At 39.5% G+C, this 27,872-nt stretch overlaps 2 protein-coding genes and 1 long non-coding RNA gene across 9 annotated transcripts in view; 1 reads left to right on the top strand and 2 right to left on the bottom strand.

Annotated features, from left to right (window-relative positions):
- Nucleotides 1-9,926, bottom strand: part of DNTT (DNA nucleotidylexotransferase) — a 130,085-nt gene extending 120,159 nt beyond the window's left edge. For 2 of the 4 annotated variants that reach the window (XM_064430942.1, XM_064430947.1), the window contains exon 1: nt 9,784-9,901. The gene's annotated coding sequence lies outside the window, so the exon portion shown is untranslated. Of the gene's footprint in view, nt 1-9,783 lie in introns of all 4 variants that reach the window. The other 2 variants (XM_064430941.1, XM_064430945.1) reach the window with 2 other exon arrangements.
- BLNK (B cell linker) overlaps nt 1-27,872 on the top strand; it is an 88,829-nt gene that overhangs the window by 16,829 nt on the left and 44,128 nt on the right. For all 4 annotated transcript variants that reach the window (XM_064430934.1, XM_064430933.1, XM_064430932.1 and 1 more), the window contains exon 3: nt 11,389-11,435. In XM_064430934.1, the coding sequence (XP_064287004.1) occupies nt 11,389-11,435 (47 nt within the window). The remainder of the gene's footprint in view (nt 1-11,388; nt 11,436-27,872) is intronic.
- On the bottom strand, nt 15,888-20,447 carry LOC135306646 (uncharacterized). The gene is made up of 4 exons (XR_010367449.1): nt 20,424-20,447; nt 18,962-19,012; nt 17,718-17,836; nt 15,888-17,476 (listed from the first exon to the last, which is right to left on the bottom strand). It is a non-coding gene; the product is annotated as an uncharacterized LOC135306646 (long non-coding RNA).

Here is a 27,872-nt window from a genome sequence, read left to right as displayed (position 1 = left end):
GCTTTGAACCAAAAATATTTATTTTTAGACACTTTAAATATATTTCACTTCAAGAGCCATGCTTGCTAACTACTGTAATTTAAATTTCAAAAATCGGTAGAAAAAGTTTTTTCTAAAGAGATTCATGTATATTTATATATAGTGGAAGAGTCACTTCAATGACATTTGGCATCATTTTAATAACTCACACTAATCTCCTTGCTCTCAATTAACATGAGTCATTTCAAGAATGGGCCAAAAGGAACTCTGTTCCACATGCATTCCTGAACAGCATCTAATGCTATAAAATCAATGCTGAATCTACTAGAAGCAAGATTATAAAATCTGAATACTTTGAAGGTTTGAGAACTTTAGATGTAGACAGACTTCACTGGCTACTGTGAAGTGTCAAAGAAATAAAGATTGATATTTACATTTATGAAGATTCATCATGCTGAAAGGGAAGGGAAATATGCACATGCTGGGTACCCCAGGACCTTGATTAAATATGCAGATCCAGCATGAAATCCAAATAAATAAATGTTGTGTGTAAAGACTAAGCAGCAATACGGAAGTATAAAAAACACAAATATACTGCTAGTCTGTAAAGCAATATAAATATGCACAGGAACACCAAAATTTTCACCTAATATGTTGAGTCCTGTATCCAAAACTAGATCTCCTTTTTCCTATTGAAATTATCTAACAGTCTAACATCTATTAGATATAAGTCACTTGACAAACAAGTCATTGTACTGTTAAATTTCCATGCAAAAACAAAGGAGGTGAAAAACTTTCAAAGCACCTTTTCCTTTGTTTCTTTCTAACTGACACTAACTGTTCAGGTCTTGACAGCTAAAGTAAAAGGAAATCAAACCTCTCAAATTAAGTTACTCCCTGCCTTGATAGCTACCCCCACAACATCTATCATCCAGAAGCATCATTAGCACCAGATAGGTTGCACTGACAAAAGACATTCTTGCTTGATTTAAACCAGAAAATGCTTTAATTAAACCATTTAAACACACTAACAAATTTATTGGCATCCCAGAAAGACGGGATATTGGGGTATGAGGGAGACTAAAGGCTAACTAACTAAACTAACTAACTAAAGGCTTCAAATTTCCAAACTGAGAAAAATAAAGTAGATGTTTAAATCATATACCCTTAAACACTTTGTAGCTGAGTGCTTACAGAGAAAGTTTACAAAGCTCTTTGTGTCACAGGTACACACTGAACAATACTGTACTAGCCTTTGGCTTTTCCCCTTCAGGATGTGGATCTCTAAATCTGGAGCTGTCCTGGCCATAAACCACTAAGCAGCAGCCTGTTCTCTATCACAGACCAGGAGAGAGGTGACTACTCTGTACTATACCTCTCCTCATCCCCACCTTAGAAGTCCTCATCCAGACTCTCTGCTGTGACCCAACACAGATTTTGTTCATACTTTGAATGAAGATATTTACAGACACAAGCATGTGGAGTTGTTTTTCTCCAGGGGCAGAAGTAGTTTCTCCTGTTTGAGCCAGGGCCACATATTGCATGCACAGTTGGCAGAGTCTTTTCCACACCTAACAGTTGTGAAGGCTGAGTTCATGCAGCAACTTAGACCTGGCATGAGTGCTCCACAGTAACAGGTCTTAATTTTGCCCAATCTTGATACCTCTGCTGCCTGCCTAAATTATCACTTTTGTGGTGTTCTGTCCTGCTTGCAATGACTGCCAGCCAGCACCTTAAAGTCTACCTTTTCACAAAGTTACTTCAGCCATTGAAATGCAGCAGTCATGATCTTGCTGTTGGACACAGTGATTACCCATTATTAATAATGTTGCTTGCTGTGGCTGAAGTAATGTGAATCAAGCAAATCAGGTTCTCATTTTCAAGATGCCTACAGATATAAATACATTATATACTCATGATTATGTGAATTAAAGAGTACATACAGGACAGCTATAACCATTGCAATTATTAAAATCTAAACAGTGGAACTCAAGTACTACCTCAAAGGAGGTACAGCAAATCTGTTCCACAATCCAGGAATACTTTCCAAGTCAAATAGCTCCACACATTTCTGTGTGGGCATTTGAAATTGTTTCTTCAGTGTAGATGCTCAAGGAGCTTATGAGGTGGTTTATTTCCAAAGAGAAGGCAGCCAGCCATCAAAGTGTTTAGGGCAGACAGGCATGCACTAAGCCACATTTGGATTCCTGATGCAGTAAGAGTATTTTTCCTTATAATTAAGATTTGCTACTTCTAGTTCCCTTGATGAAATGTAATGTGCTTATAATTATGCAGATGTTCTTTCTTAATCTTTCAAGAATATAGAGGTTTTGCTTTTAAGACTGCTGTTACAGCTTAACTTGCTGACAGCTTCTGCCATAGTATTTGCTCTGAGAGGTAAAATGATTCTCATACTCCTTCTCTACAGCTTTTTTGGTCTCAGCTGTTTTCCAGCACATCTTGTAATTGTTTTTGTCTAGATGGAGGAAAGCAGATTCTGCAGGCAGTGTCAGCAGGGAACAGATCTGCACAGTTCCCAGGCCCCTGGCCAGCAGGGGAGAGCTAAAGTTCCAATGTCACCCACTTCCTGGGATTCTCCAAGACTGATCCCACTGCTCCCACAGCCTGACACACCTGGGGAGCACTCTATTTAGTTACTTGGCTTGCACAGCAGCAGTTAACTAAGATTATGACTTAACTTTCCCTAAGAAAGTAGAGTCCTTGACAGTCTCAGCTGCCAGTGACCTGAGAATTGATTCCTGATAGGCTATTTCCCATTGTCATTTTCAGTGTCTCTCATGAGAACAGGATGGAAACAGTCAGCACACAGAAAACTGAGTTTTGTATGTCAGAGCATCTTGCACTGCCTCAGCCTTTGTTTACTGACATTACTCTTCCTACTGACTCAATATTCAAACACTGAAAACACCACCACCACAACCATTTTAGCTCTTGTCTCCTTCCATTCCCTTAGTAAGCAAGTTAGATGAACTGAAGGGATCTTGTCATACCTGCAGAGATGTCTGCTCACTTAAGGAAACACCAAATAGCAAAACCAGATTGTTTCAATAGGAAAGATGAACTAGGAAGAAATTGTGCATAACCACACAGCCAAGGGACAGTCTTTGTTTCCACAGTAGAAGCCAGACACAGAAGGACACCACTTGACTGAAATCACCTGCATGCAGTTACTGAAACAGCACTCGGGTAGCTGGAAGCAGCAGCTGGCCTCAGACCTGGTTCAGCCCTGACAAAGGCAAGGTTATTAACAGAAGCTGACAGTGTCAATTCTGCTCTATGTCACCATTAAACTGGGTCAACAGCTTCCTGCACTCACCTTGGGCTGAGTCCTGAGGAAAAGTCAGTTCTTAAAGCACCAGGTCTGCTTCCAGCAGGACTCCCTGTACTGAGGACATTCTTGCAGCATGGGCTGTTCTCAGGTGACTGGCATTTTGACTACAGACTAGAAATATTTTCCAGGCCTTAATTCTTAGATGTGGACAAAAATGTAACTTTTGACACTTCAGTATTTCCCTTTGCTCTATTCAGAAGGAATAGTTGCAAACTTCCCATAAAAGTATAGTGTTTTGGAACCACTAAGGCAGTAATAACTCACATGTGTCATTTGGGTCTTTTACCTTATATTGAAAAAACATGAAAATTAATTTATTCAACTTTACCAATTTTTTTAGAGTCTTAATCATCAGTGAAGTAAAAGAAACCCTGTAAAACAACTTGTTTTAATTGATGAAGCATTTTTAGAAATAAATGGTTCTACTAGAAGAATTTCAGCTGGCCCTTTTGAATTCTCTTTTCTCATAAAAAAAATTAGACTTCCTAATCTTGCTGCCTACTTCAGCAGAGGCTCTGCTGCTTTTTTTGCTGAGGCTAAATTTCTGGTGGTCACAGTTGTTTCTATATGTGCTAACTTCCTTCTCCTTTCAAACTCTAAAACTCCATTTGCTTAAGCATATATTAGTGCATTACTGCAAAGATTTGGGAAGTGGTTTTATTTTCTGTGTTCCAGTAAATGTCCTTTCAGTAAGGACATGCAAATACAGACAGAGCTTGGCCCACAGAACATCACACTGTCAGTGAGAAAGATAGCATAATTTTTGAAAGAACCTTGGAAACCTCTCATCTCTCCATCAGGTCAGCCTAAGACTAATGGGGACATCATCTTCTAGGAAAGATAACATGACCTTTCCCATTGTATGCACCATATAAACAGATTTATATTGCAAATCAAACCTTACTGTCTGTCTTAGAACAAGGCTATTTCTGCAGCCAACTTTCAAGGAGAAGACCATTCATTGCACACCTCAGATTGAGTAAAACAGGTTCAAAAAGTCTTGGACAGTCAAGTCTGAGCAAACAGCTCCTGGGGTATACAATAGGTTAGAAACACTAGGTCATAAACAAATCACAGGTGAAGCCACTCATAACACATATAAGAATAAAGGGTCAACTAGTTTAAGGTTTCACTGAGCTCCTAATGCAAAATGGTACTATTGCAATAGTAGCAGAACAATGCAAACCACAGGGGTTCACTGAGGGTTTTCTTTATTGAAAGAAAACATCTTTCAGTTGAGGAAAAAACAGGTTTCTAGCATCTCAACAGCTAAAAAAATGTACAGAATCCTCAGAGCCATACAGCTCAATGCATATTACACTTCACCAAATAATTCCCCTTGGTTTTAATTTGAAGTGTTAGAGAAGCAATACTACAGACAATTCTCCACCAACATAATAAAGTAATTCCAGCTGCCCTAAAGAATGTAGAGTACTTTACTGTTCCTTCCAGTAAGGGAAACATCTAGATCTCAAACTCCCATTACAAGTTGAACACAGGTCTTAGTAACGCAATATTAGACTGGCAATTTTTTAACTAAAAGCATGCCTGAGGACAAAAAGCCAGCAGCATTCCATGAGGGATGGCAAATCCACAGCAGACCAAGAAACCCAACTTCAGCAATCCTATTTACAACAAGCACATCCTGAATATATTCTCTTGCTACCACCACTGCCAGCAACACAACTCCATTTGTACTATGCAAGGTTTATATAAGCCAAACACAGAGGCAGCTGCTCTAAAATCTTAGAGATCTCACTTATATTAACAATTCTGGTGCCACTAGCATGCTTCCACAACTTAGGAAAGGCATCAGTGTCCAAGAGGTAAGAAGCAGCCCCAGGGAGTGCAGACAAAGTCAGAGTGACTTTGCAGTTATTCTCATGTCATTGCAACAGCTCCCACTCAGACCCAAAAGGTCAAAAGCTTATTAGAGCTCTTAAGCAGCTGCAGTGGATTACCAGGTTCAGGACAGACAAGATTGCATCTCCCAGCTCTGGCTGGCACAAGTGTTAACAACCAATCTCATCCTTAGAGAGGAGCTCTGCAGCAAACAGGATTGCTGCTTAGCTCTGCTTTCCCACTAAAGCAGCAGGCTTGGCTATCTGAAATGACAGCTGCTGTTTCTTACACCATTTCTATAACTGTGACTCAAGTCTCATTGCAGAATGTCAACATTTGTGTTCAACAAATATGATTCACCATGTTTTGAAAGTAACAGAAATGGAATGTAGAGGCAGCATATGATTCACCCCAGCCTTGAAACTGCACAAACACACACTGAATTAGAATTATGCTACCAACATTTTTTATCTCTGAAATATTTGTAACAGTTATTATGAAATGAGAAAACTGTAAAATAAACACCTACAACCAGAAATAAATCAATATAGTTTGACAATTCTTGCCACAAACTGCTAACCCAGAAAAAATAATTTAAGATTTTTTCCCTCCCACTTCTAATTACACTTTCACTGAAGCACACTTCCTTTCCTTCTTCCTTCAGATTTGTCTTTGCCTTCACCCAGTCTTCTAATGCTGATCTCTTCATTTTATAATCTGGAAGATAGCTTTGAATTATGTTTTTCTATTTTTCCATGTTCATTTTAAATTGCACCATTTGACTGACATGGCCCCTAAGCCATGTTTTAAAAATATTTTTAAAATAATTGATACTTCATTTTTGCATATCTTTGCTTATTAGTAGTAAATTATACATTATGTATATAATGGCACTGGAAGCAAAGATAAATTAAAGTCTCAGTGGGGCTGGCATGCAGAGTTTAGCAAGGGATTTTTTTCTTCAAAGACACTAAAAATATAAGCTAGACAAAAGAGAAAAATATTTTTAAATGCCCTTTGAACAAAAATGTCAATTAGAAATTGATATAATAGCCATGATTCAGCAAATAAAGATGGGGATTATTTAGGCATATGCTTATATGCTTTATCAATTCAGAGCCCACATAGCTTGCCTGAAATCAGGTGAGATATCAGTTATGGCCATAAAGTCCTGCTCCCTCTCCCAGAGGGGCTTACACTCATAAGTAATGCCACACCTGAGAAACACATCACAGCTCTGAGGCCAGGCTTCTCCTGCTCATTCACAGGAGGTCTAAGATTGGCATCTGCCAAACAGTTTCCCAATTGACCCTGAAGTTCTGTAACTCTTACCCTCACCCTTTTTTTAGCCCTCATGTCCCTTTCAACCTTTTCTCCTCTAATGAAACTGTTCATCAGTTCTCTAGCATGAGGCCATGCACGCAGAAAGATGACCCCCAACCTGGCATTATACAAGTGAGATATTACTAAAAGAAGCCAGATTTAGTTTGAAATGCTCTGTAACATCCAGCTAAAGCACAGAGAACTGCAATTTTGGTATGCAATATAGTTACAATCTGTTAATCTGCTCTGCAAATTGGTCTCACTGTAAAGCCACTTTGCACACAAAGGTCTATTGCTACCACTAGATGTCAGTTTTACACACTCAAAAATGGCCAATTCCCATTCAAATAGTAATTCTCCGTTCACGATAGAAACAGCTCTCTATTACGTCACTCTTTCTGAACTAACCATTAATTTGAAATATCTCACATTTTATTTACCTTCTCTCCACTTCTTCCCCAGCCCCTTGGGCCATAGCTCTCCTTTATTGGGAAAAAAAAAATCCACTATGCTTTTATTCCATGATTTACTCAGTCTGAGACACTGGCAGTTTTTGCCAGATATCACTGACAAAAGTCTATATCTCAGGTTGTGTCTCTAGAGGCCAGCACTGAAATCTTACTTTTATTCCCCAGAGATATTGTTATATTCCATAAAAACACTTCTACTAAGAAATGCCATTAGATTTTTTTACTAAGAAATGCCAAAGTAATTACAGATAGGCTGCCATTCCAGTTAATAAGAGACATTGATATGGCTTATTACAATTTAATGATTTTTCAGATTTTTACTTATATTGACTGCCTAAATGCAGATAGATTTCATTATACTTCAAATCTCTGTCTCTCAAGAGTCAAAAATGTAGCTGTACATTCCTCCTAATCTCCTACAAGGGCTCTTTACAGGTGTTTTTCTTAAGAACAGTTTTCATTAGTTTTAACATCAACTTGGTCATACTAAATACAGAGCTTCATTATTATGCATTTACTTTATCAAAAAATGGAATTGCTTTTTGTCAAGTAAATCTGTCTTTACTTTCTTCCCCAAAGAAAAATCATTGAAGAAAATTGGAAGTCAAATTCATCATACATTACTATATTCAAATATATGTATATGCCACCAAAAGCAACAAACATCTCCAAAGCTGTCCATGCTCAGAACTGGCAAAGTTACAGAATGTAGCTCTGAATTTTTATAAAGCAATGACAAGACTGTCACCTTACATTAAGCTGTACTGCCCAGATATTGACAGTTTGGCTAGCAACACACTATGTTTGTTTATCATAATGTCAAAAGAACCCCTCACCCTCATTGACATCAAAATCTGATTTTCAAGCTCCTACTGATCCTTCACAGCTCACCTGGATTGCTCAAGGTATTCTTTGCACCTGCAGCCATAACCATCTCATACAAGTGCTTGCCTAACAGAAAGGGATGGAAAGCAAGGAAGGGGAAAGATATTCTTAAATGAACTTCAAAACACAGTTGAAAACACCATATCATGCAATCAACCCTATCAACAACCTTCTCCAAAGACACCTGAAAACTTTTTTTAGGCAACAACTCCATTGAAACCATCTCTTTGCACAATCTCAGCAATGTAAAAGCACGTCAAAAAATCTCCAAGGCAGACATGGAATCCAAAACGCATCCAGTGCCACAGCTGCCGACAGCAATGTTCATGATTTAGAGAGTGCCATGCCTGGGGCAGACAAGGGTGTTATATATTCTACATATTGTGTTGCAACATTCTGCCCCATCCCCTTTGCCTTCCTACCACGCACTCACCATCCCTTATCTACCTACGAGGCATCCCCAGGACTGCAAAATTCCCTAAATCCCACCCAGCCACAGCAAGTGAGCCACCCACATCCCCACCGCTCCCTGCACAGAAACAGAGCACCTCACACAAGCCAAACTGCTCTGCGTGCCCTGCACAGTCCATGGGCATGAGTCAGTCTAAAATTCTCCAGCTGAAAATTCATAAAACCCATTTGTGCACCCACAGCTGCAGACTGTACAGATCATGCCTGCTCTCTGCTTTAGCTGCAAGGCATCTCCTTTGTCAGCACCCATGGTGGCAGGCAGCTACAGCAGGATGGGCTCCGGGCCAAGACATGCTTCTGCAAGTAAAGGAGCAAAGACACACCCCAGACACTTGCACTACTACAGCATTTTTCTTGCTCTAGGATGCTATCTGCAGAACAAAGCTGGTTGGCTTGATCTGCAAGCTAGGAATTTTGGTTACTCTGAGCTATTGAACTGAGTTAGTAAGAAAGTTGATATTGGGTGAATGAAGCAGCCAATAGAAATGAGGAAATCAACAGCAGGCTAGAAGAGCACAGATTTTTTTTATAGGCTTTCTAAATTGTGCACTAATATAAAACTGTAGACATAAAAGTCAAAACAAACATACAAAACAGTAAACCAAACACACGCAAAAACCCAACCAACCAAACAAAAAACCAACAACAACAAAAAACCTTAAGAACAATCTGTCCCTTTTATTTCCTCATTGTATATTTGGCAACTCAAATCCCTCCAGGAAAGAAACTACTTTAACTTCTTCTTTATCACACATACTCATTTGCAACTTATTCCATTCATGCCAATATGAATCACTAACAATGTATATCATAAGCAACAACAGAAGCAATGGTTAATTAAAACCTGGAAGCATTAGTCATCTTCCTACAGAAGTTACCATGTAATTTCAAAAGTGTTGAGGTTTGCAAGATATTTTTGTACTCCTTCCTAGGACCAGAATTCTGCTGCTAAAGTGCAGCAGCAGCTCTTCGTTTCAATCAATCATGCATTTTACTGAAGAAGAATAAAAAAAAGCTTTCAGCTGGACCCATAGATATCAATCATCTCAAACTTCAGTGAGACACATAGCTTGATCCCCTCATTGAAGATTGTCCTGGGGAGGAGAAATACGTTAAAACTCTCTCAATAAAACATTCCCCAATAAAGGAATCGCTTAGATCCATTGCTTCCTTCTCTACCAAGCTCCATTGCAAGTTTAAAAAGTGCCTGGTATGACCATACACACAGCACTTGCCTGCGTGGAAAGGCAGCTGTGCTTAGGCAGCACATTGCAGCAAACAGCATCTTGGAAGGACTGAAAGTCATACAAGATATTTCTCTGAAATTACCAAGTCATTATACCCTGGCAATCTTTATACGAACAAGTAAAGGTTTAAATACTCTATTTTGCAAAGAAAAGGGAATGAACAAGAATCAAACCCTTGCAACAAAAAGCATAGCTGCCTTCTCTTCTTACTTACAAAGTGCAAGAGGAGGTGAGGAAATGGCCCTACTGCTGCTGGTCATTGATATGCAGAGGCAATTGGGTGAGTCACCACTACAGCTGATGAAGCCAAAGGAGCCCAGATGGGCCGGTATGGCAATCACACAGTTCAATGCAGTTTTAAATTTCCTCAGGAATTTGTGATTTCTAGATCTGCTGGATCATCTGCTAATTACCATACCCAGATATGCAGCTGCTTTTTGTTACAGTTTAATTACAGGCTAAGTATTAAATGTAGGGGCTTCTCTACAGTCTGAAATGCCATATTTTCACAACAAATATGTCAAAGAAATGCAGAGATTCAGTGGCATTGAAATACAGACTGAGGAAATATGTTTTCTCTGAGAACGTGCATGTCCTCCACTTGATTTTCTCTCATACACTTATTAGTGTCTCCACTTGTATGCCTGATACAAACCCATCTATCATGCTGATGAGACGGTGAGAGAAAAGGCAAAATAGTTTGTTTTGGGACTGATGGCTGGGATACTACTCAGAAAAAACAGATCTGGGCAAACATCAGTCATACCACAGTAAACTCAGTATCACTGTGTTCACTGGAAAGTATCTATTTCAGAGATTTCATATCCACTATAGATACACCTAGGAAGTGTCAAGAAATACACAAGTTAATTTGCTCTTCCCAACACAAAAACAGATGGAGGGTTAGAATTGCATCTACTAAATGGACATGTTTTCAGCCTGACCTATCCTCTGCTGAAATCTATGCTGAAAAGGGGCATTTTAGCATTCGAAGGTTTGTGGACTGAAAACACACAATCCCACACTTGGTCATAGTACAATCCAGAGACTGTACTGGAAATTTTGCACTTAAAAAAAACCCATTGATAAAAAAATGTTTTATTTAGGCTAACTTAAAACTCTGACTTGAGAGGTTTGCCTGCAAGCTTGCACTAGCTTGAACATCTAAAGTACTGCATGAACTCCTTGTTTTCATTGAGATGAAACTGTTGAACTACACAAACTATTGAAATCATTTGGGGAAACTCTTTCCAGTACCTGCATTAGTTAGTTCAGCACTAGAATAGGCACTTTATGTGCCAAGGTAGCACACTACAAATTCTACTTCTTTTTCATCACCAGCTTTTCATGGGTTGAGAAGTCATGCAGAACTTTAGAACAAGAACAGAGCAAACATGAGGTTAATAATATTCCAGCCAGTTAAAGTATCTTCCACTCAGCCACTGTTATACTAATCTGCTGATTTGAGTGAAAAAAATACAGAGAAATTCTGTGATGAAGAGACTATATTAAATGGCTTGCTTATCACTTCTTGAATGATTCATTAACCAGCCTAATTTAATCTGCCACATGCCTGGTAAAATTCCAGTTTAGCAATGTAGTCTGTGCTACCAGCTTTCTAGAAATGTTACAACAGGCTAATAACAAAAAGTTAAGCATTAACCAAGATGAGACAAGCATGCAGCTACAAAACTAAAAACTGTTTTTTCAGGTCTTTCCTTCCTTCACTCTTTAAAATATCATGTATTTCACTTCTTGAATTGCTCTTGATTAAAATGATCTTCATTTAAACTATGAAATGTGTTTTCTCTCTTTTCAGAATGCATCAAAATATGAGCTGAGCAGATTCAAAGCAATGCACCAGCCGTAAGTGTCTCATTATTTTCCATTTCCCCATTGAATGACTAATACACTTCTACTCTGACAGTTGCTCTGTTAATAAATCAGGAAAAATGAGAATTGAAACCTCCTGCTCACGTGAACTTTAACATTAATTGACGGGGGTGGGACTTCCTCAGGATTAGGATCCTGGAATGTTTACAAGAGCTGTGGTTCAGATCAGCTGACAGGAAAGTCTCTTCTGCACCAGATGCTGGATATTATTCTTCCTCAGAGCAGAAAGGGACAACCATAATATTAGTAAAAGTACAAGATCAACTTATTCCATAACAGAAAGGCACTTTGCTTGTATTGTATTTGAGGTCAAATTTTCAGAATTGGTTCATCTGCTACTGAGATATTAATTTAATTGATCAGTTTAACAAAGTGCTATGTTTAAAGTATTTTAAATAGAATTTAAATAAAGTACTGAATAAGCAAATATAGATATAACAGTTGAGAAATGCCTTCATATAACTTGTGACAAATCAAATGAATGGACTTTCTTGCAAAGTGCTTTAGTCTAACAGGACATCATTTTGAGAGAAAATGTAGAGAGAATTAATATAAAGTCAACCAAGGATACATTTTCTGTTTCTAACATAGATCAATCTGATCTGCTACAATATTGGGGCAAATATATTGAACTTAGGCCAAGAGTTGCACTTCTATTCATGTGAGCATTCAAGCTTTGAATCCTCAAATTATATATTGGAATAATAAAAGTGTTTTGCCATATGACTTTTGTTGTCCAAAGCATTAAAATTCCTTCAATTCGCTGTGTGGATGTCATATCCTTAGTACCAACTTCCAGTCTAAAATGTCTTACTCTTACATCGTCCTACTTGCTATTGCAAAAACTGCAATGTTTCCAGCACTCCCAGTTTAACTGGAGACATGGAGTCTACATTAATCCACCTAAGACAGATGAGCTGGCCTGTTCCAGCATGTTCATAGAGCAGGTGATTCCCAATGGACCAAAACACTGAGGACAGACAAACAGAAAATTAATAATTGCCAGACACAGTGAGACTGAAATCCTGTGTTTCTCCTGGCAGTGGCCAGGGCTTTAGGTCTCTGCCTTTATGAAAGTTTATTTGTGAGGCTTCATCAGGCAGGAGTTAAGCTCTCTGACCACCAGGAAAAGCTCTTTGCCTTTCCCATTCTAGTTCAACACTTGGTATTCTAGTTTTCCACAAGGTTTTGAGTCCACAAGGCTGTAAGTGCTCTGAGCTAAAACACAGTTATTCCCCATTCTGCTGGGCTATCTCATGACTGGGGTACCAGGAGCAATCTGCAACCATGATTGGGTGTGCTTCCCTGCCCTCTGCACCAAACACCTCCACCAACTTAATGCAAGGCTCTTTTCCCTCTAACCAGTACTGTGCCTGTTCTCTATGGGGAAAAAATTGTCTAGGCAAAAAAGACAAAATGGGTCATCTGGAAAATGTTTATCATAGTAATTCTGTTTTGATACCCTTAAGTAAACTTTTTTGCACTATACTTTTCATGAAGTCTCTTACTATATTCTTTTGGGTTTACTGTGTCAATGTTGGCTTTGACAGCCTAATGACAGCCCCATATAAACTAGTTCCCACCTACACTTAAAGCCACAGGTCTAGATTGTTTCTGAGCAACCACTAGATGTTAAAGTGAAATTACCAAGGGGCAGTCTCTACTAGTGTCTTGCCCTACTTCTGAAATTCAATAATAAAAGATTTTCCTCCCCAGTTGCTAAACAGTACCAGAAGAGAGGTGCTGCTTTAAAACACAGGACAGCAGAGTAGTGAGTCACTAGTCCAAACCCTCTCTGGAGCTGCCAGGGTTGTGCAACAAACTGCTCTCACAGGTTTACATGTTTGCAGCAATCCCAACAGCATGTTGAAATCTCGAGATTTGCTTAAAGTCTTTCCTCCTGCACAAGCACCATTGTATTTTTCACTCCACACAGCAGACTCAGTTGATAAACTCTCACCCTGAAAGCCTGAGATCACCCAAAACACTGAACTAGTTCACTCTCAAGAATACCGGTACAACTGCACTTTCCAGACACTTCCCCTGAGAGCAGTTTCAAACATCCCACTGACTCCAGTCCCGGGCTCCTTCAGTCAGTGCTAACATTTATGCCAGGGAAAACACTATATAGAACATCAAGCTACATTCAGGAGCACTTTTTAAGAGAGTGCAGGTACCATAATTAACCTCATACCACAGACACACAAGAACCCTGGAACTCCAGGCCCCTCCAAACACAGTGTCTTGCTCTGCAAATAAGATTGGTACTTATAACTGTATCCAGCAAAACCCAGCACATAGGCTATAACCCAATTACAAACATCCAAAATTTGGAAGCATATCTCAAGAAAGAAATGTAATTACAGCTTCATCACCTCAGCAATGATATTCCAAGACTTACAGTATCAGATATTTATGCAGAAGTTTTTTCATAATGCTTTCAGCTTAGCCAAGTTTCATTTTCCCAGGGACCGTGAAATTAAAAGGCTGCCTTTATAGCTAATGTGATTAGAAATTCATCCCAGATCAAACTCAGAATAAATTTTGCTCTCAGCTCAGGAGCTCTGGGGGCTACTTTACAAAATCAGGATTGAAATCTTTCATCACAAAATCAGTACTTTCTACCACATGCTAATTCAGAAGCCTGTTCTGGCTGTGACAGATTGCCAGGTAAATGAGAAATTCTCACCTGCAAATCAGGTCTGAGGTGTCAACTCTTGAGTTTACCATTTGTATATAGCAACATGCAGTTATGGAAGATCCTGGATAATAAGTGAGCTGAGTTGCAGAACACATAATTACAAGTTCTGTGTAATTATGGTGTGGGCAGCATTTGATCTTCTTTGCTTGAAATAAACATCTATCAATTTTCACTTCTGTGAAAAATCTTAATACTTTATTCCACTAGGAATTTATAGCATATGCAGAAAAATTAGCTGTTCTTAAATCATGTAAGTATTCTATAATTGATTTCTAGATGAGTTTCTAACATCTTTTTTATTTGATTTGATCATAATTTTTAAGGACTCCAAACTGAAATTTTCCATCCTTGCCTTCCAAGAATAGGCAATGTCTTTTCCTGAATCATACGAATAAATTCTCAATTGTAAGAGCTGTTACACACCAGGAAAGTACCTTTGTAATGCTGAGGTGTTCCACTTGAGATGTCTGAACTTGCATAGTTCAAACTACAAGAACTAGAAATGTTACACGTTAACATCTTTTCTGTTCTCCCCTCTCAACTCACATTTTTTTCTTTTATTTCTTTATTAGGAAGGTAAACAACTTAATGTGGAAAATTCACTTTTCAGCTTTTACACAGACAGCAACACTTACATACACTTAACCAAAGACAATTCCTAACAAAAATATGAATAAAATTAATGAGATTTCTATGACAATTACAGTGTTTCCTAAAAAAAAAGAATAAAGAGCGTTTGCTTTCTCTTTAAGCACGATCCAGCAGTACAGACATCTTGTCTTGTTCAGGCAATCTGCATTTGGACTTTCCCAACTCCATAGAAAGCTTTGAGATGAAAAACAAAGGCAGTAGATGACTTCTATTCCAATACTTAGTAAGCAGGAAAGATTTTCCCCTATCCTTGGGATATACCATAATGTTTTCTTATTATGTTATAACCTTCAAATCTCAGTCCTGACTCAGGCTGAATGTTTTATGTCTAAATGCATAGATTTAGTTCTTGCTTTCCTTAAGTTTTGTTGTAGCTTAAATGCCACTAAAAAACCTCCACTTATTCACAAAACTGGAAAAGGCCAGGGCTGGAAATTCAGCAAGATCTCCCAATAAAAAATTATACCTAAAAGGAACCAGAACAGGTTTCCAGTACGTAACTCTAGTGTCACATGCTATAAACATAATATAGGACACTATAAACATTCCAAAGAAAAAAAAAAGTACCTGAATTTTACCCCAAACCTCATTTTTATGCATTATCTATAGTCATTTTTAGCATAGAAAGTCTATCAGAAAAGTCTACCCAGGCATGAAATACAGAAGCATCCATTGCCTGAAGATTAGAATGAATTCTGGATATTCTCCTGTTCACGGAGGATCTAGGACATTTTTGTTCAGCAAAGCAGTGCCATCCTGCCCTCTTTTACAGCAGCAGAAAATATTACACTTCTGCAGCAGAAAGGAGGCAACTTTCACTGCAGCAGTGCCTCTTCCATCCTGCCATGGGCAATGGAGACCTTTGTAATGACACCAGTTACTCAAGGATGAGGAGAGGCCCCCTCAACTAAGGAGCATAAAGATGTGGCTAGAAACTACATTTGGCAGAACTTACAGAGAGAAAACTGGTATCTGTATACAAAAGTCATTGGAATTCACTGGAGAATGTAATGCAGTCTTTGAAAAAGATACTAGAAATAGCAAAACAGCTCTCTCAAAAATATATAAAAATGCACAAAATATACAAGTTTGTATTCTCTGATCAAATCCTGACATGCAGATATTTCCTGGGGTCTTCCTACTTTCAAAGAGCAGAGGAGGCAGTTCAGCTGTTACTGTGCTACAGTACTGCAGGTGCAGTTAAAGTGGGAACAAACCTGGCAGAGTTTAAGTCCTGTGGTTCTGTGTACTATATTTCTGCCCCTGGGCTGAGCAGAAAGAATATATAACAAAAGATTTTCTTTATGCACATAACACTCTTAGACTGAACTATTACCATTGTAATTTTGAGAAAGGCCTTAGGGTTAAGATACATTGTCAGCGTTGGAGGGATCTTTGCTGTTTTCTTGAAAATTGCATCAAGAAATGCCAATGAAATAAATCAATTTAGTCCCTTCTTATTGAAAATAGTCCCATTCTCAAACAGATTAAATTCCAGTTGGTATTATCTGGACATCACCAAAGAACTGATAAAGTATGAAGATGTCAGAGAAAATCCCAAATTATCTTCCCAACACCCTTGATGCCATAGATATCTTTCCCTTTGTTAGTACTCTAGACCAGCCTAAATAGCAATGGAATATCAGTCACACAGCAACTCAATTTGGGTACCAAAAATCAAATAAATGGGTCGTCTCTTTGGGGCACATATGCAAATGACCTGCTTAGGTTTCTACATGAAGCCAGAAGCAAAGACCAGAAATGGAAGCTGTTGCCCAAATCACAAACCACTTCTTCACCAATAACATATTTCTGGATGTTCCTTTCCTCCACCCTGTCAGTTGATGTGCTTTCCTTTTCTCTATTACATGTCTGTACTCAGACCACAGAGAAGAGGTTGTTGTAGTTTCAAATCACTGGTCTTTCTTCCCTTTTAGAGAATCATATTTGTTAGTCAGAAAGGGCTGCACCTGGGACTCAAACCCAGAAGAAAATAACTTCTGGCTCATTCAAGCAATGAAGTGTGAAGGGCCATTAATTTATAATCTCATTTTAGCAGAATTCCACATGTGCCCCAGCTCAAGTACAGAAAACAGAACACACTGGGCAGAAAACAGAACAGACGTCTGGGCTCATTTTGTTCCAAGTGCCCAAACTCGAGTCCTCTCATCTTTTGAAAGAAATACAATATTTAATTTACAGCATGTTATCAAATTATATTTATGCTCTCTACAGGAGCGACATTCCATTCTTCTTGCTTTAGACTAGCCTCTGTGAAAATGAGTGACAACATAACCTCTTTTTCTTCGGTATAAGCATGTGGAGAGCTTTATTCATTAGTTCATATGTTTATGCTGTGATGTCAGGTGGTCTACATACTATTTCTAAAATAGTGGAGGAAAGTATTAAACCAAATCATGTAAACTTTATTGAGTTCAGAAATGAGAAAATAACAGGTTGAGATGATCTAAATAATGAAAACAGCAATACTTAAAAATGGGGTCATCAAGACAAGCAAAGTCTAGAAGTTACAAGATGAGCTGCAAGGAGAAGTTAAGGGACCATAGCAGGAGGGTCAGATGCAGCTGCAAGCCAGACAGTTGGGGCTGAAGCAACCAGACACTTGAAACAGCTTCAGAGGAGGCTGCTCAGTGCAGCTGGGCTGGAAAAGATGAAGTGCACATAGTAGGAATGCCACAGCAGCCCCTTGTGCAACAGAATTCAAGACCTGAAACTCAACTGTCTGAAACCCATAGAATTAACAACTTTGCCAAAAATACATATTTCAAAGATTTGCCCCCCAAAAAATGCAGAAATTGTGTTCAGCATGCAAATAAATACCTTTTTACTAGCACTTCCTTATAAAAAAAAAAAAGCAAGCAATGGGAGGAATGTAGGATTACCTTAGTAACACCACAGACATGGCAGCACTTGTGCATAACTGCATGCAGATGCATTGGCCCTCATCAACACATGACTCAGGGCATCAGAGAGCCTCTCAGGACAGATCACTTGCAACCACCTAAATACAGACAGTACCATAATGTACATATTTACCAAATTATGAGTCATGAGCATCTTCATGCTGGCCTTCTCATTCTCAGTGCTTCAGAGCACCTGTGTGCTTGCAGTGGGTGCAGTGTAGGGACTGAGGAGTTACCACCCAGCACAGGAGCTGCTCAGCTGCCAGAAGCAGGAACACTGCTCTAATAGATGCTGCACATGACCAGAAATGTTTTACTTCAAGGTGTAGCTCTGCTACACCTTGTTCCAGAGACTGCTCAGTTGTCACCAGCTCCAGCAACATGCTCCCCCCCAAATACAGCCTAAACACACTTTGATTTTGGAGTCTTGATGTTTGTTTGTAATTCTTAGAAATAAAATTCAGATATGTTCTGAATTCCTGAAGAGGGGAAGTGTTTTTAGGCCAGACTATGGCCAGTCTTTTGCCACATTAACAGCAGCTTTCCTGCAGGATGCTACAGTTCAGGACTACTCAGACCACATCTTGCAGGTTATTTTATCAAGCTCCTGGAGGACAGAAGGATTAAAGAATATTCTCCATAGTAGGTAGGCAGGTCAGTCTCCCTACCCAAATTTGTTTTGGTCTGGACTGAGACTGCTGCTAGAAATTATAATGGAAGAGTCTTACCTAATCTGTCTTCAAAAATATTTTATCTTATTCTTCCATAAGCTATGCCTAATTTTTCAAACCCTGACAATCTCCTTCTGTTTCTAATAGCCAAGAATTCTGGGGAAAAAAAAAAAAAAAAAAAAAAAAGAGAGAGAGAGAGATTCCATGTATTTTACAGTCCTTATAGTAGCTTTTCTGTTTTCCATTCTCCTCTACCTACTGCCATTGCACATTTTAGGTACTCTCCAGCGATATCCTTGACAGAACATTAGGTCTCTTCTTCACAATTCTGGCACTCAGTGTGACAGACACCTGCTACCACAGCTCTGTCATTTCTCCTATTTAGTTCCTCACTGCACAGTTTCATGGCTTTTTATTATTTTACCAAGCTCCCAGAATACAGACTGTAAGCTAAAAATATGTTACCATTTCAGTTAACATAGCTTACCAAGCATTTAATAAATGGAATCAATCCTTTCCTAAACCACTGATCTGGCTGATATCATTAATTACCTTTATCAGTATATTAGTTCCTCATTTCATTCCTCTGGCTCTGGGAATAATCTGAAGAAAAATACAAGAATATTAGACATATCCATACTGTTGTTTTCATTAACAGATACTACAGTTCAAGAACATAGAAGTAAAAGAATTATTTGTATTGCTTGGAATGTCAACATGAATTACCAGCTATATTGCTTTTATATTACTGGTACAAATGTTGTTCACATATAGCCCACAAATAGATTTAAATACACTCTGAAAAAGAGTTCCAAAGTCAATTATTTCTTAATATTATTTTTTATTTTTAAAGAAATAGAAGTATGATTCACATGCATAGTCTTAGAGGTATTCTCTGCTAGATTGTCCCTTTCCAGGGATTTATTCATAATTACAGATAAATCAACAAATTTCAACAATTTCAGCTTTTAGCCAAAAGCAGTACTATTTATGTATCATATACCTCAATGCATTGGTATTTTATTGTGTTTCCCTTAAAAACAAAAAAAAAAGGCAGCTAAGTAAATACTGCAAAATAACAAATGCAGCTAATTTCTGATCACAGACCTTACAGATGACATCTTTTCAGCAACACTTTTCTATCATCATCAAGATGACTATAGCTTCAGATCTTCTGTTAATCATGATGAATAATGGCAATAAATTCATCGGGATTAAAGAATTAAATGCTCCTGAACCAGTCTTAGACAAAACCAACACATCTCTATACATCTATACCTGTCATGTACCTTGCAGAGTCCACAGGATGGAGCACCTGTTTCTGGGAAAGCAGCACTTTCTGGACAGATGTGCAGTGTTGTTCATTCACAACCAATGCCCCAAGAACGTTTTCAAACAGCCCCAGGACATAGCTCCAGCAGACTCCCAGGCTTAGGCTTAGAACTCATTCTACACCAAGCTCAAAATGTCGTTCCTTTACCAGCATTTCTTTCTACCCTGACATCCTTGTGCATCAGCTTCCTTAAAGCAAAGCAGTTCTGGGCCAGCTCAAAGGTCTGTGTCAGGTGACATTTGTGACAGTAGCCTGCACCTGATGCTCAAGGAAGAAAAGAATGAGCAGATGGGTACGGGTGGGTGCCTCCATACCCGTGTGTGAACTGTACATCACTGCTGGGCTGGAGTGACACCCCACACACCACCAGAAACAAATGAAATCACACAGTGCACTTCAACTCAGGTAGTATCAGTTCCACCAGGAATGAGCATAATAATAGAAATCTGTAATTTCTTTAGAAGGCTCATGATACTATGACTAGTTTTTTTCATACAAGGAGCAATTCTCCTGTGAACAGAATGATGAAAGTTAACCGACCTCAAGGAAAGAAATTGTAATGCCTAAGGAAAAGATACCTCACAAACCAATAACTTTTCCCTGGAAGACTCTACTGGATCCATATTGTCTTCCTATTTGCTAACTAATATGAACATTTTCTAGCAAAAGCTATAAAAATACCATATATCTTGTGAGTAGCTTCAAATTACAAACAGTGCAAACTAGTGTGCACTCATCAGTCTGTTCATAAACACAATCCTGACTCAACACCATTGTGAGGAAATAAACAGGACTGTTTCAGATGTATAGCATAACCCCAGACAGACAGCTACAATACAGAGAAAGGCGTTAAATATCTAAATCCATGCTGCAGATGTTGGTAAAATTCACTAATAACCAGAAATTAAAAATCTTGTACAGCTATCACCTATGCATATTATTCCTAAACTAACAGTCAGAACCTTTCTTCAATCATAAAATACTTTAGATTGTAATTTCCTCAATGCAGTGACCTTCTTGTTCTCTATTACAACACTATATAAAAAAGGGAAGATTGTTAATAAATAATACAATGGAGTATAATGGATATTCAAATTTACATATATGTGTTCCTTTATGTGTAGACTTCTGTCATATTTTCTTCTTTCCTTTCTGACTTTTGTATTTTCCCTTTGTATTTTAAAACTGAAGGGAAGTAATTCTGAAATTCAGTGTTTGATAGTAAATATAGACCTTTTTGTCCCAATATCCTCTGGGAGTGGAAAGATGCAGGATCATACAACCACAAAATTGTAAAGTAACTCTTTTAAATTATGTACTACAGCAATAAATGCTTCACATTAGGATATATAAAAATAATAACCCTCTCTGATACAGTGTTGGACTCCAATTCATCTGCTACATTTTTGTGGTCTTAATGCAATTAAAGTTACCAACTGTGTAAACATATCCTTAGCAACAACCCACAAAATTTGCAGCTGTAGACAACAGAAAAATTTCATGGCTGTAATTACAAGTCTGAACAATTTTTCTCCACAGAAGAGAGTATTCCATTAAAGTGTTTATCTTCGGTCATAAAATGTTCCCTTGCTATTATTTCAAATAGTAGCTTGATACTTATTAAGACAATAATTTCTTTCTTTAGAAAGTCTCCCATCTCCCTGATCATTTTACTGGGGTTTATTTTAGGGTTTTGGTTTTGTTTTTTTTTTTTGGGAAGGTGGTATTTCAAATCCACTACATCTTTGTGTGAAAAAAACTTTTGAAACTTTTTCTGTTCAGTGATGTCTCTGCTTCCAGAAAACAGTGGCAGGCAATTCCAATTATCCAGGAATCAGGAGAGAGCAGTCTTAAAGCAGATGGACACAGATGAGAATAGAAAAGACTATAGATACAATATTTTTTTCTGTTCTTAAGCAGGAATAGGAAAATGCTCAGACAGCATAATTATGGTCAGTGACATGTAGATTACCAAACTGTGCCAGAGAATACACCCACCAACCCTTTCCCTTTGGTTGTATATATTACAGGCCAGTGCAGGAAATAAGTGGTTTAAAAATTGTTAGTTTTTAAGCATTTTTCAGATACTGAAGGCATTATGGTATGTGTTACAGCACTATACAAAAATTACCTTATTTCAAGACATTCCTTTTACTTTGAAATTTTAAAAATGTGTGCAGCCTTTTGTCTGTGTGAGCAATTTCATCAGCAGGGACACAAACACATTTAGACCATTCACCACCCACGCCTGAATGCTGACTGATGCTCATAGGCACCTGCTGAAAGGAAGGACACAAACCACTGCTCCTCCCTGCTCCTTCCCTGTGCTAAGCCTCATTCCCAATGCCAGGGCCCAGCACCCCAAGCTGCCCCCACAAAGGCCTCCTGGGTACCCCTCAGGGTAAATCCACACCCCAAACAGGAGCGTGGATGGGAAAGCAGACTTGTCTGATTTAACCCGACTGCAACAAGGGGTGAGGAGGGGCAGCAGGGTACAGAAGCTCTGCAGAGGAGTCAGAAACAAGCGTGGCTTGCCAGGCTGCAAAGAAGCCTGTGTCCCTACCCCCTCCCTCCCGTGGTTAGGCTCACAGTGGGATAAGCTGGCCACGTAGGGGCATCTCCACTGCAGTCACTCTTGACTGCTGGAAGGGGACCAGGTTTGCAGCACAAGCAGAGCTGTTCCCAAGAGTCACTGTGGGTGTCAGCTGGCTCCAGCACAGGTCACTGCCTCTGAGACAATCTGATCTCAAACGCTTTGAGTTTGACATTAAATAATTAGTGTGTCTGTAGGAGCAAATTTTGTGTTTCTGTATGCACATGAAACAGATGACAGTAAAACTGAAAAGCAGAAGTGCAGCTTTTTGCACAGTCCCCAGAGAAAGAAAACACATATTCTCAGCAGGTGCTAAAATGTGTTTGCTCAGAAGACTCTTCATGAGAAAATCCTACTAAATCTACTGTTTTCACATCTTTGCCTGTAGTACATACCTACATTGTATGACCTGTTTCTTCCAGTGAGCCTAATGACAAACCCAAATCCCATTCAATAAAATTTAGAGTTGCATTTTCAAATGCATCTCCTATTAATAGTACTGTAAGACCAGCTTTGAGTATGCCATTTAGTATCCAAAATGATAAAGGATTAAAGTTTTAAGATTTCTAGGGCAGCTGATAGGAGTCTTCCAAAATCAACACTGTGGCATTGAGCCATTTAACCCACAGAGAGAAGACCAAAACTCCTGAAAATCAGTATTATGTAAAAACACTTGGGACAGAAATGTACCCTCTTCTCATCTGCTAAGACACAACTACAGGCCACATGTAACTTTCCCTGTAGAAAATTTGTTTCCTAGTTTAAAATGGCATGTAAGCACCCTGGGAAAGGAAAAAAAATCCATTGAACTAGCTACATTGGAAAAAAACAGAGATGTATTATTTTAACTAAAAAGCAGAACTGTTTCACCTGTTTGTAGGAATCAGTAAGTAGCAAATATAGAGAATATTATGAGAAATCATGTTCCATAAACTCATGCTTTCCAAATACCAGCTATGGGACACTGAATATTAAGTTACGTAGGCAGTGTGTTGACCAAAATAGAAATTGAGGGGGCAAAAACTATGTCTAAATTGACACAGTGTTAAACAATACAGTTTTAGTGCATTTCTGGCCTGGTATAAAGTACCACAAATTTGCATTCAGATCCATATGATCAAGCACAAAACCCTCCCAGGCAGCATGTGACCGTCTACTGCTAATTTGCTGTTTCCCCTCCTCTCTTCACTGCCACAGCCCATTGCTGGCACATCTTCCTACAGATATTCTGAAAGCAGAAAAAATCAAATACATACAAAATACTGACAGCACATTCTGTTAGGAAAAAAATTGAGCTTGCAGCATGACTACAGATTCCAGTTCAGATTCACATGGTTTGTACTTGGGCTGTGTTCCGATGCAGATGTAGATGGCACCAGTTTGGGCAATTTTCACTCCACAGCCATGAAAAAGAGAACTGTGGCAATCATTTCCTAGCTCTCATGTGAACACAGACTGATCAAGCCAAATTCCTGTTACTGGCCAGTTATATTTACATTCACATTACAGTGCTTCTGTGGCTGGAGCTCTCTCTTTAGTGCTAATCCAGCAGCTCAGAGCTCAAGCAGTAGATACCTCTTATAATAGAACCCTTCATGTTTGAATACATACTGTCTTTGAAGCAATTATCAGTGTGAGATTAAAGACAGCCTGCAGATATGGGCAGGGAGAAGTACCTCTGAGCTAGGTGAAACACTATGACCTCAAGACAGTAAAATCAGACAGAAATTTTGAAGTAAATTATCAATCATTTTATGTATTGCTCAGGAGAGCTTATAGTGCTGGTCTATTGCAAGGATTTCCTAAAGGAAAAGCCAAGCAAAAGCTCACAACGCCATCTTTTAAAGAGCAAATTGTGCAATATCCTGTGATTCTCCACATTCCCCAAAACAGGGAAGTCAAAATCAAAGAACACACTTGGCAAGAGAAGGTTGTACATTAAATCCTCTCCATTAGTTCTTTCCTATATAGAACAGTTGGATCCTTCACTCCTGAGTACTTCTAGGAAAAAAAAATGGCCCAATCACCTCTAATAATGTTGGAGAGAAAACTTTTTTAATAGAGAAGGGGTTAAGAAATGGGGTTCCTAACATGACTGAGAGAAAAAGTCGTATATGGTCATGTCATGAATAAAAATGAAACCTGGTAATCAAACTGACTGCTTACTTCAAATCAGGTTTCTTGGCAGTTTTATATGCATTGAAGGCACTAGACTGTATCTACGAGCATTAATGTATTCTGTAAAAAGTAGCTTCCTCTTGAATACTCATGCATAGATTGAGATCCTTTGATGCAGCACCGTCTCCTCAAAGCATCAAAAATAAACATTAAAGAGATTCATTGTAAATAATTTTAATCTACTTGCAGTTCTTTTTACTCAGCTTCTCATTGCTAAATGTGCGTTTACAATTAAAGCTTTTATCTGAACTGTGTGAAACCCTAGAGGTTCAGAAATGGCAACTGAGAGCCAAGGCTGTACCTGTAGCCTGGCTTGGACTTTTCACACTTCCCTGCAGCTAGATTGCCCATCTCTCCTGTGCCAGAGCTCCTGCCTGGGACATGTTCCTAGGTTTTCTTGCTGTGCAGAAGTTGCTAAGGGTAGATGCTGCTGCACCACTGAGCCTCACCCCACCAGCAGTCAGGATGTGGCTTCAGGCATCAGCCCAGAGCAAGAACTCAAACAGGCCCCTGGGTTCCCTAGAATAATTAGTTCCCTAGACTGATATGTCACACAGTCATACTCTGTAACTTGCATCAAGACAATGGCAAAAATGGTCCCCATAAAAAGCTGTTAGCATCAAAACTTACGAATCTTAAAGGAAGATATGCATAGCTGCTATATTATATTTAAATTTAATAGCTTCAGCAGGAACCCCTGAAAACCCCCAAATCATCATACAAAACATGTACTAGAAGGTATCAAGCTAGGGAGCATTAATTTCAGTGGAAATAAGAAAAGGCGGTCATCAAAGGAGAAAGAGAAAAACCTTTGGGCAAGAAAATACACCCATCTTGTCAGTGATAGCAGCCAAACCCTGGATTTTGCTTATTTCTCTACAATTGGCTCTCTATGGAGATGCTTGTTCTGATCTAGGGATGTCACTTAACAAGAACTAAAATGCTTTAGACAAGTCATCTGATCCTTTGTTTCTATGCTACAGGAGTTTTTTATCTACTCAGAAATTCAGAGTAAAACCAAAAATATCCTAACAATAGGATATAGAAAACTGGAGCCCTGAAACAGGACATACCTGGCAATTCACAGCAAGTTTTAACCAAATGAAGGTAGGATGCTCACAGTCTTTGTGACAGAGTGTTTCAGCAGCTCTGGTTTTCACCATGCCTCAATGGCCTCACAGCTCTGAAACAGAAACCAGAACATGCCACCAGAATGAGGCAGCATGTGGAAGGAAAGAGCTGGTTGGAAATTAACACCAGAAAATAGCAGAGGGGATAAAAAACAGGTTCTGTTTCTGAACATCTTTATCAACATTCTTTATCAAATGATAAAGAAGTTGCTTTTGAAAATCTATTTATGAGCATAAATGGGGAATTATGCAGTCATATTGGGAGAGGATGAGAGAGACCAACCCAAACTCAGCCACAGCATTTGCAGGTAAGAGAAAATGACGTTGCAACAGACAGTTGTGTTTAGAAAACCTACTCAAGCATTTAGAAGGCCTTTTTCAAAATTACGATGGCATTTTGAGCATCAAAAATTTAAAATAGAAATGCATGTATATTCTGGTAGGCCATCCTGCCAAGGGACTTAACTGGTAATCTGGCATACCTGCATTAGGGAATAGTGCCAGGAATTCATCCCCTATCCTCTGCAGCCCTATAATGGAAAATAAAGTTAGTGCCTATCTACATAATCACAAAAGTGACAGCCTGTGTGCATGCAGGTTCTTAAAACATTAGATAAGAAAATACAATTTAGGCAAAAGGCTTCAGTGATGCCACTCCAGAGAAGCATTCCTGTGGGAACCTCTGCAAAATGCCTCATCCAAGACTTCAAGATACATTCTTCTGGAACACCATTGTGCCCCACACCCCTGTCCCTCAGCTGGGCAGGCTGGCCCAGGCTTCCAGGCCATGTCTCAGCAGGCAGCAGCACAATCCCCACTGGCCCCAGATGTGCCAGGGAGCAGGGAGGTGACACAGGCATCCCTCAAAACAAATCCTCATCTACCTAAAACAGTCCTTGTGGCTGGAGAGGAGAGTTTCTTGTTAACCATCACCATGGTCAAGATGCCACCCACGTGGTAAAAAAAAAATCCCAGTTCCTCTTTGGCCTTATCCAAATGAGCATATTATGTCAAAGAGGGAGAGTTGCTGGGGTTACACCTACAGAAACAGCATGACATTGTGTTTGCTGTGTGGCTCAATCCTACCACCGCCTCCAGGCTCTCCCAGGCTCCTGAAGAGGAAGGCAGGGTGTTTCCTGCAGTGGGGGTCAGTCAGGTCCTGCCCCCACTGCCAGCCTGGGCCCCAGAGACACCATTTTGGGGTGATAAGTAAGGTGGTAGTGATGGAGAAACTCTTGTTCCTTGCCCTGTCCCTGGTGCAGGTCTGCAGGGCCACCCTGCCAGCTGGACACCGCAGCATGTCCCTGTCCCTATGGGCTGTCCAAGTCCACCTGAGCACAGACAGGATCAGTCCCAACACAGGCCAGCAGCTCAGACTCTGCAAACACCTGCTGGGCAAAAAGGAGAGGCCTAGGGCTGTTTGGAGGGACTTGGCCATGCCTTTCTTTATTTAAGGTTTTTCTCTAGTGGTTTTTCTGTGTTGTTGTACCCAAACCAACATCCTCAGCACTGGGGCAGATAGCTCCAGGCTAACTTGGAGGCAGACCAGAAAAAACTAAGCAGGTGCCACAGAATCTCTTGAACAAGTCTTGTGTAATGAAGACTTTTTTAGGAGTAACTTCTTGGCAGCAGTACCGGTCTAAGAAGTCACACGCCCTATTCTGCTCATCCTGTGCTGCACCCTCACAAACATCTGTGCACCAAATCAAACCAAAGAACTGATGCAGTTAAAAACCCCTATTTTTGTGACTTTTTGCTTGACTGTTTGTAGTGAACTCCTTCCCCAGTCCATCTAGAGCAGCTACACAAACACAGGAGCCAGCAGATGACCGGGATGAGAAATCCTGTGTGAGTCAAACTGTCACCAAGCCCTGAGCGCTCGGGACTGGGGGACTGCCCTGAGCAGGACACATCAGCAGCCACCCCTTCCCGGGACCAGGGAGGTGACAGCACCGCAAGGACACGCGAGAAAACCTTGGCACTGGGCACTGCAGGGTTTTAAACCTGGAGCTTTGGTTGAGTCAGGAAGAAACAAAATTGAACCAGCACAATATTGCAGATGACAGATCCCAAAGATCCCAAAGGAAAACAGCTCGGGATTTCTGCGACAGCCAGGCAGGAGGCAGCTGTTGTGTAAGGGAAACCACTGCAGGAGCCTACTGAGCAAATCTCGTATTCTGATATGTGTTCAGATAAGTGGGTAGATTATATAAACACAAGGGAAAGTGA

This window comes from Passer domesticus, chromosome 8, assembly GCF_036417665.1.
Source record: "Passer domesticus isolate bPasDom1 chromosome 8, bPasDom1.hap1, whole genome shotgun sequence".
Taxonomy (NCBI): Eukaryota; Metazoa; Chordata; class Aves; order Passeriformes; family Passeridae; genus Passer; species Passer domesticus.
This window is presented reverse-complemented; position numbering and strand designations above follow the sequence as displayed.